Consider the following 15,071-nt stretch of genomic DNA (forward strand, 5'->3'; position numbering starts at 1 on the left):
TAAGTTTTTAATGAAATTTGGGTCATGTTTAAATGATTTTTACTATAAAAAAAAAAATTAAACTCCCCAAAAACTTGCTTAATTATAAGTTAGATGTGTGGTTGTAGTTGTTTTTGAAAGAATTTTTCACTTTATAATGTATTAAAATAATATATTTTTTATTTTTTAAAAATTATTTTTAATATTAATGCATCAAAATGATTTAAAAATATAAAAAAAAATATTAATTTAAAATAAAAAAAAATTTAAATATACTTTTAAAACATAAAAAACAAACATAAATAAAACTTCATGGATTTAATTTTTTTTTTTAATTTTTTAAATAGCAAATATGAGAAGAGATTGATTTATAGGCATAACTGTTGCTAAATAAATCTTTCCACCACCTCCATGATAATCCACTAAAATCGCACACCATCTAACGGTCAAAAACCCAAAACAAAATTCAAACGAATCAATCCAACCCCTACAAAACCACAACCCCACAAAAAAACTAGCCGTTACGAAGAGCGTCCAAAACCCTCTACGTTCCTTTTTCTCTTCACAGTCACACACCATCTATGCCCTCATTCATCGCGCTCTCTCTCTCTCTCAGTGATCAAAGAAACAAACCCCCATCTCTCTCCCTCTCAATCGAAACACTTACAAGCAAAAAACCCTTTATTGATTTTGGTATTTTGAAGTGATTCTTGATGGATTTGAATACCAAGAATCCAAAATCAGCCACTCCGGTGAAAGACCCTCATGGGTTTCAATCAAAATTATCTGAGAATTCAAATCCAAATCTTTCCCATTCAAGTCCTTGTTCAAAACCCACAAATTCTCCTCTTACCAAATCTGCCAAATCCCAAAAATCTGCCTCGAGGAATCCGACTTTGAATCTAAATCCTGTCATTTATTCACCCAGAAACAAGATTAGGGAAAGAAGGTTTGTAGTGGCAAAAAAGAAATCAAAGAAAGGGGCTTTGAATTCAAATACAACTCCTGTGGATTGCAAGTGCAAGGAGAGATATGGGGACAATGTAAACAAGTGCTTGTGTGTGGCCTATGAGACATTAAGGGCTTCGCAGGAGGAGTTTTTCAAGAAAAAGAATGATGTTGAAGAGAAAGGTGACACAGATAAGGAAAAGGCCTTTGATTATAAAGCTATGATAGAATTTGAAGAGGAGGAGATAGAAAATCATTTTGCGGCTCAAAATCTTGAGATTGAAGATAGAGACGGATCAGATACTCAATATTCCTGCGAAAGCGAGAAATCGGGACAAATGGGTAGTTCCACAATCAAGAGAAGGAGAGATAAGTTACTTGAAGATGCAAGAAACAGTGCACCTGACTCTGGGAAAGTGAAGCATTTGGTTGATGCCTTTGAGAAGCTTTTTACCCTACCAAATCCAAAGGGATCAGATAAGACTGAAGAGGAGGAGATAAAGGAGAATAGAAAGAAGGCAATGCAATGGGCATTGCCTGGATTGCAGCATCCTAAAGTGGTGCCCGAGACTGAATACTCTTCTTCTTCATTTTCATTGCCTAGGTTTCAGCCTGCTGAGGTATCCGAGACAAACGTCTCTTCTTCTTCATTCTGTCCATCTGATTTCTGTTTAACTTCCGAGAATCTGGGGCTGGATTCAAGGATTTCTCTTTCCTCTTCATGGGATGGCAGTCATGGCAGGTTAGTAACAACTGCTGAATTGATTTCATTGAACCCCACATTTGAAAACATATTTTAGTTTTTAAGTTAGGTTCTAATTAGGTATTAATTTTCTGTTTTTTTCGAAATGCCAGTAATTCTAGCAGGTCATCTAATGGAGGCAGGAGAAGCCGAAGAAATGTGAGTTGTTTTTTTTTTTTTTTACTTGCCTCGTAATTTCCTATTTGATCTCGCGTGTATTATATTTAAGCTGATGATTTTGGTGATCTTGTTTGAATTTTTAGAGTGCTGAGTCAAGTGGAACAATGGGGTTGAGGCGATTGAAGAAGAAGAAGCAACTTAAAGTCACAAGCCAAAAGCCATTTAAGCTCAGGACAGAGGTGCGTAGCTTTCTTTCTTTCTTTTTCCATCATGAGAGCTGAACATGGAGTGTTCACATTGCTTTGTAATGAATTGCACGGTAAGTTTTGTGATTGGTTCCCATTGTAGCAAAGGGGAAGACAGAAGGAAGAGGAATTCACAAAGAAGATTCAAGAAATAATGATGGAGGAGGAGAGGCTGCGGATTCCTGTTGCACAAGGCCTGCCTTGGACAACAGACGAACCAGAGGTTAGTCCTTTCTCTGATTGAGTAGGCAAGGCAATTGATACTCCAAGATGCCTTATAAACTTGAAGACCAGTTCCATGCTGCATGGTTAATAGCATGTTTTTAACCATTTTGATTTGGAAGGATAAACAGTTCACAGAAATGAGATTAGTTGACCTGTTTCTGTCATGAGGAATATGCAATCAAGGATTTAGGGAAATATTTGTGTTCATGAGTTCAATTTCATTGATGTGTTCTGTCTAATTTTACATGTCATGGAGTTCAGTTTTTAATCATACGTTTTGATCATGAATTACTTACATGGGCGTTGTCTGCAGTGCCTAATCAAACCTCCAGTGAAAGAAAACACCAAGCCCGTTGACCTGAAGCTCCATAGTGATATTCGGGCCGTGGAGCGTGCTGACTTTGACCATCAGGTAATTTTCTAACTATATTGATTAGCATATGGGGTTTTAGTGCTGATCTTGATAGGTGCACTGCTCGGTTTATGATTAAACTACCAGAAAATGGGTCTATTAAAGCCTGTACAATTAACTTTCGATACTCTGGTCGAAGAGAACATCTAATAGAAGCATGGCTTACAGTGAAATGCCTCTCATAGAGTGAGGTTGTTACCCCCCTCGTGATTGATAAGTGGTGTTTGTGCTTTCATGTGCGGGCAATCATGTGTTTACTCATTTGTTGTTACTTGTTGGTTCTAGCTAGCTGAAACTATATCACAGTACCAAGACTTGAAACCTGGAAGTAACTTCATCATTTCTTTATATTACAATGCTGTCAGGTATCTGAGAAGATGAGCCTGATTGAGCAATACAAGATGGAAAGAGAGAGGCAACGAAAGGTAAGTATAGAAAGAAAAGGCATGCTTTTAGGGTGATGCTGCTGTTTCATTCTGATTAAAATCTTCAAATTCGCTGTTGGCTCTTGTAGTTGGCAGAAGAGGAAGAGATACGCAGATTGAGAAAGGAACTCGTTCCAAAAGCACAGCCCATGCCCTATTTCGATCGGCCATTCATTCCCAGAAGGTAAGGGTTACCTGGTTTATTTATTCGCATGTGTGTGTCTTGTAAGGCACTTCATTTCCATATGCGTTCCTTGTGGCTATGGTGGGGTTGTTTACAGTGGCAAAGCTCAACCTTTCTTCTGAAGGGGGAAAAGCAAAGGTCCAAGGGACCATGGTGTTTGTTCAAATGTGTTTTGATGTGTCCTTATGCTTAGAATGAAAGTTTACATCAGTTCTTTTGGTAGTTAATATGCACAAACAAGAAGGAATGGTGGTGAACATTGTATTTCGTTGTCCTCAGAATACACGAGATAAAATTTGTGCCAAAGCATGGTTATTTTACTTCGAAATGTATTTGGCTTTTTTGGTCATGGATCATAAGCTTCCTTCGTTTGATTTGTATCAGCCAACCCTTCTAAAAGACCCCTTTTAAGATAAAATGTGCAGCTTTCTTGTTGAATGAACTAGTTAGTTAAATGACGTACTGTCTGCTGTTTTTGGATTTCTTAAGGTCAATGAAGCATCCAACAGTGCCGAGAGAACCAAGGTTTCACATACCTCAACACAAGAAGATCAAGTGCTGTCTATCATGGAGCGATGTCAGTAGCTACACTTGTGATCAATAGGGAAACAGAGGAAGAGAAAGAGAATAGGTGGAGGAGGGTTAGGCATTCGTTCGTTCTTGTCAATTAGTACTTAATACTGTTGACCCTTGTTCTGTTTATCCATTTTCTCACTCAACTCTTCCCAATCATTCTTTACATCATCTGTATATGAGAGGCAACCAATTAGTTGCAATTTTGAGGACTGTCTTTGTTGGCTTGTGTTCTTGTGCGCAGTGAAACCAGTGGGGGGAAAAACATATGAAGTTCTCAATTCATACTTGGTGCCTTTCAAGGTTGCATGACAAGTTAGTGCAGCAGAATATTTATCTGTGGCTTATTGTTTCTTCCATTTCCTCCATTGATAAGTTCTTAATCTTTTCTCATGTCCAAGCCTCCAGCATATAACTCTGCGTTGTTTCTTTTCTATTGTGCAAATCACCTTGTTGCCCAGAAACTATTGCCTGTTTATATTTACTCCCCCTTGAATATTTATCTGTGGCTTATTGTTTCTTCCATTTCCTCCATTGATAAGTCCTTAATAATCTTTTCTCATGTCCAAGCCTTCCAGCATATAACTCTCTGCGTTGTTTCTTCTCTCTCGTGCAAATCACCTTGTTACCCAGCAACTATTGCCTGTTTTTATTTACTCCCCCTTGAACTATTATTTCTTCCTATCTTTTGCTTTTATTATTGCCTTTTCTTTTTTCATTTATCAATTATTTTGACTCTTTTTTATGCGCTAATTTTCATATGCTTTTCAATGAATTTATTAATGAAATCTAATGAAAGGGGTGTATATTCGAACAAGCAATAGTTCAGCTATTAAAATTTTATAAAAACCTCAATTCAGTATAAACAAAAATGAATAATTGTATAGGAGGTTTTTATATAGACTGGTCTTGTTAAAATTAATTTGGTTTTTTTTTTCCTATTCATGTGATTTTCATGTATTTTTAACAAATTTATTAATGAAAATTGACAAAAAAAAATGTAAATCAAAACGAGTAATACTTCAACTATTGAAAGAAAAATATTTTTTCAAGGATGTAAATAAAGAGAAGCAATAATTTAAGGGGTCTTTGTACAAACTATCCAAGTTGTGTTAAAATTATCTCTAAAGATTATTTATGAAAAGAGATAATTCTAATATAGTTTTGATAATTGAAAAAACTTAGTGTTTCTAAAACTCTCTTTTTTTTGTATTCCATAGCTCATAGTTTTGTATTCTGACATAGTATACAAATTATATTGTTAAGGTGTGAATGAAAAGTTATGTCATTTTAAACTAGAAAGTTATATCCTTTTGTTTTAAAAGTTGTGTTAAATTATCTATCAAGATTATCTATGAAAAGAGATAATTTTTGACATAGTTTTAATAATGAAGAAAACTTACAGTTTTTCTAAAACTCTTCTTTTTTGTATTCCTTGGCTCAAAGTTTTTATAGAGAGTAAGATATAAATTTTGGTTAATCATTTATTTTTGGTTGTGCTGCCAAGAATAAAAAATTGAGAGAGCAACCAATAAATTGTTTTAAGCCTAGATGATTGATTATTGTTTAAATTCACTTCTTCAAGTCTATTTTCTATTAACAAATACTATATGTTGATTTTTCTTTTACTTTTTGATTTATATGCTTGTTTTATTTTTTGTATAAATCAAATCATAGAGTAAAGAGAAACAATAGTCCTATTTAAAGTATTCTGACAAATTAAAACTCATATTGTATGGATTCTTTCCCTCTATATTTGTGGTATTCTCCAACTAGTTTTATGCACCATTCTAAATATTGGTTAAAGCAAGTGATGTAAAATAAGACTAGAGGATGGACATAAATTTTACTTCTCAACCTAATTTGAGATTTGAATACTATTAGTAAGGGAAAAAAAAAGCATCTCTATAAATCTTTTATTGATTTTTGTGTGTGCAAAACTATGAAAAGTTAGATAGGCTATATATCTTAATATCTTACTCTCTTTTAGGAAATATGTATATCATCTAAAAAGATCCCACCACACTTATGTTAGGATCAAAATTTAAGGTCTTTTTAAAGATAGCTATGACTATGATAATATGTGTGTGTACACACACCACCAACTCGTTGTTAGGCATGGAAGAACTATGTGGAATATCAATTTGCAAGTCATTTTAACTATATATAAATATAAACTCAAACTTTTGATTAACTATTATACCGTCATACAATGCCAACATTTTAATGTAACTAGCTATGTGATCTACGTTCCATTGCGGGCTAGATAAAAAAAAAATTAGCTCAAGAAAATTATGCTTATTCAATGCAAGTGTGTTGTAAAGAAGGGGAAAAATTCCACGTCACGAGTCATAAACCCGATTGAGCCAAATATGTTGCGTTAATTTTAATAAGATGATTAAAAAAAGATAGTAAAAGTAAAAAGACATAATAATAATAAAAAAAAAGGATAATGACAATAATGTGAGGGGAAAAAAATTTTAAAAGAAGGGGAAACAACAAAGCTAAAGTCTAAGCAAGCTAAAGGAAAAAAAAAAATTAGAACAAAATAGGATAGGTGTGCTCTTGGGCCTCGATGCTTGGTCCATTAAAAAAGAAGCCTTTTCAGCGAGCCAGACCTCTCTTGGATGAAGACATAAAAGAAAAAACTTTAATGTTAAAAAAACAATGAAAAAATAAAAACTCAAGTCAATATAGATTAACTTATAAAACCCATAAACTTAGATATTAGATCTTGATAGTCTTATGGAAACAAAACTAAAAAACTTAATGAAGTCAAATTGTCAAACTACATTATGATGGATAATGAAATAATCAAAAGAATAACTAAAAAATATCTAAAAAGGGATGGAGTCAACCCATGTTAATCTTTAAAACCCGTCACTCGGTCCATAGGACTGGGATTAGCCCATAGAAAGCAAACATGAAAAAATAATTAAACCAAGTCCCCAAAATAAAAAATGCTAGGGGGCAAAATTGAAAAAAAAAAATCAAAAGAATGAGGGTAAAAATTGAAACAAAAATCAAACTAGATAAAATATTGAGGAGTGAAATAGAAAAAATAATAATAAAATGATTAAGGATAAAATGAAATAAATCAAAAAAACGAGGACCAAACTAAAAAATATTGAATTGAATCAAATTTGAGGGATGCTACTGGAAAAAATATTCAAAACAATACAAACAATTTGCAATTAAGAGAATAAGGACCAAATTGGAATCAAAAGTTGATTAAAAAGATAGAAATCAAGTTTGAAAAAAAAAAGACAGAGAAAAGTAGGCGGAGAAGAAAAAAGTAAATTAGAAATCAAGTTTGCCGTTTTTTGCAAATTGTTCTTTGATTCACAAATTATTCAATTAAGTTTCTAATTGCTCACCATACTTTAAATTTTATGCACTTAAACCCTTGATTTGACCAATTAAACTTTTTAAAGTTCAATTTCAGTCCTCAAGCTTTGATTTGTTTCAATTAATATCCAAATTGACTTTAAAAACTAATTTTCTTTACATTAAGTTCTCAATAAATGCAATTAACCTTCCAGAACTCCAATTAAGTCATTAAACACCAATATAAAACATTTTCACTATTGGGATCCTTTGTCAATTAAAATTGGGTTTTCAAATTTTTTTAATCTTGGACATTTTCATCTACTAGCTCTTACTTGGCACTTTGACATTTTCACCAACAAAATTGGTCTATTCTGTTTAAACTTTCTTAATGTGTATTCTATTGTATATATTTTTATTTTATTTTATTTTATTCTTTATTTTTTGTGTGAGGTTTTAAAACTTAGATAGCAACAAAATTAAAAAATACTCGTATCCATATTAAATATTAGCACTCCTTTTTTTTTTTTTTTTTTAAGGAAACAGCCTAGGAGCAGCATAGTCTTATTTGTTTAGAGGTTTTTTTTTCCCCTGAAAGAAAAGTGAGTCTATTTTAACTATTGGGCTTAAAGATAATCCAAATAGCCCAATACCTGATATTAACATTCAATAGGCCCACCATAGCCCAAATATCAAGAAACCCTAACGAGATTGGCCGCTGCTATATTAATACCCAGTAGACCAACCACCAGAAACCCTATTGAGAGAAGAGTAGCGAGAGAGCTAGCTAGCTCATTCCTTGCATCAAAAGAGCTCTCTTGTAGCTGAAGGACAATGGCAACAGCAAAATCTGTGAAGGACGTGTCTCCTCATGAGTTCGTCAAGGCTTACTCTGCTCACCTCAAAAGATCTGGCAAGGTATTTTGTTGCACATGGTCCAAACACAAAATTACAAGCATGGTTTTTGGATTTTTTCGTTTTAGATCTATTGTTTTAGTGATTGATAAATTGGGTTTATGTGAAAGCAGGTTTTGGTTGCTGTATTTTTTTTTTTAATTGTGATATGTGCTTAATGTTTGAGCTGCGTGTTTATATTTATGACTCATAGGAATTTGTAGTTTATATTTATGGCTGATACATCTTGCGGAGTTCTGACTGATGGTGCTGTTTGGTTTGTCCTAAAACAGTTTACGAACTAACCATTGATTGTTTCTGAACTGGATCACTATGATTGAAAGTATGGCATGTGTAAAATATGCACTACTTGATTCAGTGATTTTGTAATAATAATTTTGGGAGGCAGATGATGATGAGAGGGGAGATAGAGAAGTGATTTGTGTTCATCTTTTAGAAGGCTTATGTGAGTTTTAGTGTATCAGGAGGTATCATACATGTGGGTCAACCATGGTTTAGTGGTGTGGTTGTTAAACTCCTGAAGCTGTAGTTTGTGGCTCGAATGTTTTGAGAATTGCGTGTATACCTGTTTCAATTGATGTTGTATAGCCCTTTATCCTTGGTTTTCTCCTCCTTCGTATTGAAGGAAAGTAGTCTTTGATTAGCACTGATAGAGACGTAAATCAAAGCATTTTATGAAGTTTCTGTCAGTATTTTGTGACTTTTGACTGAAAATCTTGTTTTGTTGTATTTCTGAACTTGTTAACTGCTGTGATATAATTAGTCATTAGTATGATTGTGGTTTAGGGGTTATGATCTATTTTCCTTCTCTGTTGATGAACAGATTGAGTTGCCACTATGGACTGATATTGTGAAGACTGGTACATTTAAGGAGCTTGCACCATATGATCCTGATTGGTACTATGTCAGAGCTGGCAAGTCATTCTCTCCCTTGTGGGCACAAGCTCATGTACGTTTTGTTTGGGGTGTTTGTGATGCACAGTTAATATCTTTTGCTTATAGGCTTGGTATTTAATCTTTATTGCAGCCTCCATGGCAAGGAAGATTTACATTAGGGGAGGCCTTGGCGTGGGTGCTTTCCGTAGGATATATGGTGGTAGCAAGAGGAATGGAAGTCGTCCACCTCATTTCTGCAAGAGCAGTGGTTCTGTTGCTCGTCACATCCTTCAACAATTGCAGAATGTGAACATTATCGATATTGACCCCAAGGGGTGAGCTACTTTCCTCGTATTTTTCAGTTTTTTTATAATTTGTCTTCAAATTATGCTTTCTAAGATTTTATTCGAATTTCAGCCTATCAAATATGCTCAGTTACGAAATCTTGCTGTGTTACCCTTGTCTTTCATTTCACAATTGAAGTGGATTGATAAACATAGATACACTGAAGAGTTGCATATTTGCTGATGTGTGTATTTTTGCTTTGGTAATAGTGGGAGGAGAATCACTTCAAGTGGTCAACGGGATCTTGACCAAGTTGCTGGACGCATTGTGGTAGCCCCTTGATCATCAAATGTTGAGCTATGTTACAACTGTCGTACTCTAGGTTTCAGTTTCAATCCTGTGGAGAGATGTGATTGCAGCCACAAGATTATATGCTACGGCGTTTTTGGTCCCAACTATCAAATGTTTTTGATGTGAAGTGTTTTTTGTTAAGTTGCATTTCAATGATTAGGTATTTTTTGTCTTGCTGGATCCGATTTCTTACTTTTTTAGAGTCAAGTTAAACAAGCACCTATACACTTAAAAATACACTCTTTTTTTCGTGTCAAATCAGTATTGTAAAATCTAATCTTCCTTGATTTTATGTTTAGTTACCAGTGCTTGAGAGGTGACAAGATTGTTACTAAAAAGCTCCTCTCCAGTAAAACAGTTTTCAATTGTCCTGGAACTGGGGCTCGTTCCTCTGCAAATTTCGCTCCTTCTCGAAAGCTCTTGCAATCTTTCTTGAAGGGTCTCTTTGGGTTATTAACCTTCGCTGGGCCTCAATTTGTTTTCTAGAATCTAGGGTCAATTCCAGGGGGGCATTGGAGGATTTGATATTAGGAAGATTTGTCAAAAGAAAATAATTCACTCAGCGTAGGAGTGAACTAAGGCAGGAAAAAGTATTCCTGTAATTTTGGATGAAGATACGGATCTCGTGTGAGTCCTGGTATTGAGATTACAACTTCTACTAGTGAAAAGATTAGAGAACCATAGATACATGCAAGCAAAACCTTGAGTTTTTTCAGTGAAATTAGCTAGCATGCATGCAAATAGATCCTCCGAAGGATAATTGCATGTCTTAGCACACAGTGAAGTTTCCACTGGCAAGGAAAGGCTTTAAGAATAGGAACCATCGTCATATTGAAGCTGCCATGGGTGCAACAAAGCAATCTTTTATAGGATTGGAAGGTGTTTTTTCAAGATCGGAAGCTATTGCAGACTAGGAGTGAAAGTACAGTGCAGTGGTTGTGTTCTAGTTTTTTTTGGATAATGATCGAGGATTTAATTAAACTGCAAAAGAAAAAAAGTACAAATTAATAAAAAAGAGAACATTAAAGGACAACAAAGGAGTGAATGTTCCTCTTACTTCTATAACAAACATGGAAACGAAATCAGCAAAGTCTTGAGAAGCAGTGTATATAACATGAGATCCCACAAACAGATGCAATAACAGCCCAAAAAGTCGTCACCTCCACAGTCAAGTACCAAGAAATTAATGAGTCATAAGCTATAGAGCCCTCCCCATTGCATCGTTAGTCCAAAGTAAAATACCCTCAGCCTTTCGAACTAAGTCAAGCCCCGTGTAAGGAAATTCTTCATTCTTTGACCGAAACCAAACTAAGTCATAAGTTTGTCCTTGATGTAGCGTGTCGCAAGTAAATAATTAAAACTAGTGTTACCAACATTAATTCACCGGTTACGAAACTTTCCTTCTGCCTTCACACACTTTCCATATGCCTTTTTATATTCCATCGCTGAGAGCACGAAGAAGATGAGCTCTTCCGCCTCTGTCAACTCTCTAGCTTCACTCAAGTCCTCTAAAGACTCAATCCGCTTTTGAATATAAGCCATCCGGGCGTCTTGATAAGGATAATATGCATGTCTTGGCACATAGTGAAGTTTCCACAGGCAAGGAAAGGCTTTAAGAATAGAAACCAACGTCATGTTGAAGCTGCCATGGGTGCAACAGAGCAATCTTTTTCAGCATTGGAAGCTGTTGCAGATGATGAGTGAAAGTACAGATACATGCAAGCAAAATCTATAATTTCCTACATTGTCACTCCTGATTTCAAAAGGAAAGAAAAACTTTCCTATACTACCAGACACAGACACAGGACAGCTGCCTTGTTAAATTTCCTAGAATGTTTTCTTTTCCCCTTCAATATATATATAGCAGCAGTCATAAGAAGAAGAATATTTATGTCTCTTCTCTTTCTCTGGCTTATTGTTGTTATTTGACTATCAATAGAGCATCAGGGCAAACTAATGAAACCCGGGTTCCAGGTATCTCTAGCTACAGCTATCCTTGTATTCTTTACTTCGATATACAATGTTTATGTTTTGTTAATATGTATATATATGTAGCCTGTGATTTAGTTTAATTAATTTTGTTAGTGTAGAAAATATGATCAGTCACCCACATTATAATTTCAAAAGAGATAACAACAGTAAATCAAGCTGTTCTTTTTCTTGATCTTCTTCAACTTGAGGTTCATCTTCTTGCACTGTTTTTCAATAGTTCCAAAAACAATCAAGGTCCATTGATGCAACTAATGTAGAAGGTGTTGCATCTTGATCATCACCTGACCTTTTTCCCTCTTCAAGATTTGATATGACTGAATAGATTTCAGTATTCATATCTGTAGTACTGTCTTGTGAGACACCGACCATATCCCTTTCAATCTTGAAACTTTGCTGCTTCATGTTTGTGCCTTGGTTTGCAATCAAGGCTCTTAAGATCGAGTGGTCTTGCATTAAAACAGAACCTGAATTTTGTAAGTTTCCTGATACTGGGACAGCCTGAGGAGTGTAGAATGGATTCAAAAGTGGGATTCGCGGAAAAACCTCTAAAGGGTTTGTTGAAACTGCTAAAAGATGATTGCCGAAGCTATCAATTATGTCTTGTTGGTTTCTTTGAACATTAATGGGATTGGAGAAGCAGGGCACGTAGGCCGCCTCGGCCACTGGCTTAATCTTGCAATTCATTACTAAATGGCAGACCGGGTTTCATTAGTTTCCATTAAACTCTACTCATTGATTGGTTGAGATTTATTTGTTTTGTTTTATTTTTGGTAAGGAGAATTAACGACAGCTTGTACAGATCACTTTTATATAATATAATTCCCTACATTGTCACTCCTAATTTACAAAGGAAAGAAAACGTTTCCTAAACTACCAGACACAGACACAGGACAGCTGCCTCGTTATATTTCCTAGAATGTTTTGTTTTTCCCTTCAATATATATGTAGCAGCAGTTGTAAGAAGAAGAATATTTATGTCTCTTCTCTTTCTCTAGCCTTTTGCTTTAGTGTAGGCTTATTGTTGTTGTTATTATTATGGTTATTTGACTATCAATGGAGCATCAGGGCAAACTAATGAAACCCGGGTTCCAGGTATCTCCAGCTATAGCTATCCTTGTATTCTTTACTTGGCTACAGTTTCTGTTTTAAGGGTTTAGGGTTCTCTTGATCATCTGTTTTAGACAATGATTGGTAATTTAATTTATTATTCTTTCATGAATTCTGATCAGGTCGAAGCCAGAAAGGAGGACAGGATAAGCCAGCTCCCCGATCGCATCCTATCCATCATTCTATCAAGATTACCCATGAAAGATTTGGTTAAGACCAGTGCTCTATCCAACAGATGGAAGCACCTCTGGGCGCTGAGGACCAACCTCAATTTTGATGTTGACGGCATCTTTGGAACCAATCATGAAAGGCCGGATTGCAGTTCAAAACATAGCAAACATTACGAGGAATTTAAGCTTGAATTCGCAAGGTGTGTCGATGGATTCTTGCAGAATTTCCAAGGCACAAAAGTAATTTCTTTCAAGCTGCATTTCTTGAAACATCTTGGAGACACTTCAAACATTAATCGATGGATTAGTTCTGTGATTGGATTGGGAATTGAAGAGCTTGAACTTATCTTATCAGGCATGACATTATTTTCCTATTATCATCATGGTCTATTAGGTGATGAATATTATAGCTTTCCCTATTGGCTTCTTCCCCATCCTAGTGATTCAAGAGTAAAGCACTTGCATCTACGAACTTGTGTTTTAAAACCTCCTGCTGATTTTATCGGATTCAACAAACTAATAACCTTACAACTGCACGACGTCTTTTTGGGAGAAGAATTTCTTGCATCTCTCTTATCCAACTGTTTGCTCCTTCAAGGTCTCATGTTGATACGCTGTAAACACATGTCCCTTTTAAAAGTTTTCAGTACTTCACTCCAAAATCTAGTGTTGCTTGATTGCTCCAACCCATCACCAGTTAAGGTAATAGCCGTAAATCTCACGGATTTTGAGTATAGTGGAGACATCATGAAGATCACTGTATTTGTTGCTCCTTGTCTGGTAAAGATCTATTTCAATTTCAATTCTATTCATGTGATAGACATGCCAAATGCATTATCCCACTGTGCAACATTTCCAACTTTACAGACTCTAATCCTGCATCTCGACCCTTGGAAGGTACGTAAAGATTCAGAATTCACGAAGTGTAACTAACTTCCAATGATGACAATGAGAATCTGTTTTCTAATCTGCTTTTGTTTTCATTCAGGAAAAAAGATTACCACAAAGCGTGGACTCGCTCAAAAATCTGAAGCAACTAGAGCTATTTTATATCAGAGCAAGTAAGGTAGAGGATCTGTTGTGGGTTTTGACATATCTAAATGCTTGTCCCCTGCTGGAGAAACTTGATATCACGGTCGGTTGCTATATATTCCGTCAAATCTAAAAGATTCTGGAGAAACACTTTATTTGAACTGTTTGTTATCAGCTTATATTCGACAGTTTGTTTTGCCAAAACAGTTGGAGTACAATTTTGTCTAATATTGTGAATCTTATTGTGAGTTGTCTCTGTTGTCTATAGCTGAGCGGTGAAGAATTCCACAAAAATCAAAGAGAGATGCGAAATATCTGTGGATGCACATATAGCAGACTCAAGAAGGTTCGGATGAATGGATTTAATGGTAACTGGTTCGAAATGGAGTTGATAACGCATATACTGAAAAGTGCAACATCCCTTGATCAAGTTGTTATCAGTCCCTTGGCTCTTTTTTATCTCGGAGGTGGAGAATGGAGTCGTTTTACTCCAGATGAGTCGTGGCATGAATCACGACAGGATGTTGTTAGAAAATCACTTCAGGAAAATGCTCCTGCTGGTGTTCATCTTGTAGTCTTGTGATGCCAATTTCGCTTTCTTCTCTTCTTTTTTTCTTGGGTTTTAGTAATTACTCGGTGTGAACAAACTTGGAACTGAGGGCTTTTTGCTCTTATTTGTTTTGAATTAGTCCCAAAGGAATAATTGCCTTCAAAAACTTAATCTTCTTCCAATAAACTAGGGGGAAAGAGGGGCACTTTTAGTGTAAACCAAATGCTAGAGTGAAGCAAATGTTTGAAGCAAAAGTGAGACCTATACCATTAAGCTCTTTTGCGTTAATATTTTACTAAGCAGTACTATGCCTGTTCTTCATCACCAGGCTTCAAGCTTGAAAGAAAAAGGGTATACGTTACCTGGTACAAGTCCATGTAATACAAAAGGGTACATATCTCTTGAGATTTTGTTCTGAAACAGAGGAGGGAAAACATGGGGTGGAAAGAAAAAAACATTTGAAGTCAACTCCTCCCTTCTGCAGAGCCGGTTGCATTGTGGTTGATATGAACATTCTCGCCATCAAGGTCCAAAGAGTTTTTTAAACCCTATCATTGCTCTCTCTTTTTTCATTCGAATGGTTAAAAAGAATAAGATTGAATGAAAGGTCATT

General features: G+C 35.4%; 3 protein-coding genes across 3 annotated transcripts; all 3 read left to right on the forward strand.

Annotated features, from left to right (window-relative positions):
- The first annotated feature begins 532 nt into the window (after nt 1-532).
- On the forward strand, nt 533-4,168 carry LOC118060394 (microtubule-destabilizing protein 60). The gene is made up of 8 exons (XM_035073618.2): nt 533-1,669; nt 1,783-1,828; nt 1,933-2,028; nt 2,138-2,257; nt 2,573-2,671; nt 3,037-3,096; nt 3,186-3,280; nt 3,770-4,168. The coding sequence occupies exons 1-8, from the start codon at nt 693-695 to the stop codon at nt 3,882-3,884; spliced, it is 1,608 nt and encodes a 535-aa protein (XP_034929509.1). The 5' UTR covers nt 533-692; the 3' UTR covers nt 3,885-4,168.
- A 3,755-nt stretch (nt 4,169-7,923) lies between these two features.
- On the forward strand, nt 7,924-9,865 carry LOC118060393 (small ribosomal subunit protein eS19x). The gene is made up of 4 exons (XM_035073617.2): nt 7,924-8,098; nt 8,919-9,009; nt 9,123-9,306; nt 9,526-9,865. The coding sequence occupies exons 1-4, from the start codon at nt 8,015-8,017 to the stop codon at nt 9,596-9,598; spliced, it is 432 nt and encodes a 143-aa protein (XP_034929508.1). The 5' UTR covers nt 7,924-8,014; the 3' UTR covers nt 9,599-9,865.
- A 136-nt stretch (nt 9,866-10,001) lies between these two features.
- On the forward strand, nt 10,002-14,630 carry LOC118060372 (putative FBD-associated F-box protein At1g61330). Its single transcript, XM_035073586.2, has 3 exons — nt 10,002-13,773; nt 13,865-14,011; nt 14,177-14,630. Exons 1-3 carry the CDS (start codon nt 12,784-12,786, stop codon nt 14,489-14,491), a joined length of 1,452 nt encoding a protein of 483 aa, XP_034929477.1. The 5' UTR covers nt 10,002-12,783; the 3' UTR covers nt 14,492-14,630.
- The last annotated feature ends 441 nt before the right edge of the window (nt 14,631-15,071 follow it).

This window comes from Populus alba, chromosome 17 (assembly GCF_005239225.2).
Source record: "Populus alba chromosome 17, ASM523922v2, whole genome shotgun sequence".
NCBI lineage: Eukaryota > Viridiplantae > Streptophyta > Magnoliopsida > Malpighiales > Salicaceae > Populus > Populus alba.

Bases quoted from the DNA above. Each gene is read 5' to 3' on its own strand.
- LOC118060394 (XM_035073618.2), top strand. From the start codon at position 693: ATGGATTTGAATACCAAGAATCCAAAATCAGCCACTCCGGTGAAAGAC. The intron at 1,829-1,932 runs GTGAGTTGTTTT...TTGAATTTTTAG, and splicing joins GCAGGAGAAGCCGAAGAAAT to AGTGCTGAGTCAAGTGGAAC. The intron at 2,672-3,036 runs GTAATTTTCTAA...CAATGCTGTCAG, and splicing joins GTGCTGACTTTGACCATCAG to GTATCTGAGAAGATGAGCCT.
- LOC118060393 (XM_035073617.2), top strand. From the start codon at position 8,015: ATGGCAACAGCAAAATCTGTGAAGGACGTGTCTCCTCATGAGTTCGTC. The intron at 8,099-8,918 runs GTATTTTGTTGC...GTTGATGAACAG, and splicing joins ACCTCAAAAGATCTGGCAAG to ATTGAGTTGCCACTATGGAC. The intron at 9,307-9,525 runs GTGAGCTACTTT...CTTTGGTAATAG, and splicing joins ATCGATATTGACCCCAAGGG to TGGGAGGAGAATCACTTCAA.
- LOC118060372 (XM_035073586.2), top strand. From the start codon at position 12,784: ATGATTGGTAATTTAATTTATTATTCTTTCATGAATTCTGATCAGGTC. The intron at 13,774-13,864 runs GTACGTAAAGAT...GTTTTCATTCAG, and splicing joins TGCATCTCGACCCTTGGAAG to GAAAAAAGATTACCACAAAG. The intron at 14,012-14,176 runs GTCGGTTGCTAT...TGTTGTCTATAG, and splicing joins TGGAGAAACTTGATATCACG to CTGAGCGGTGAAGAATTCCA.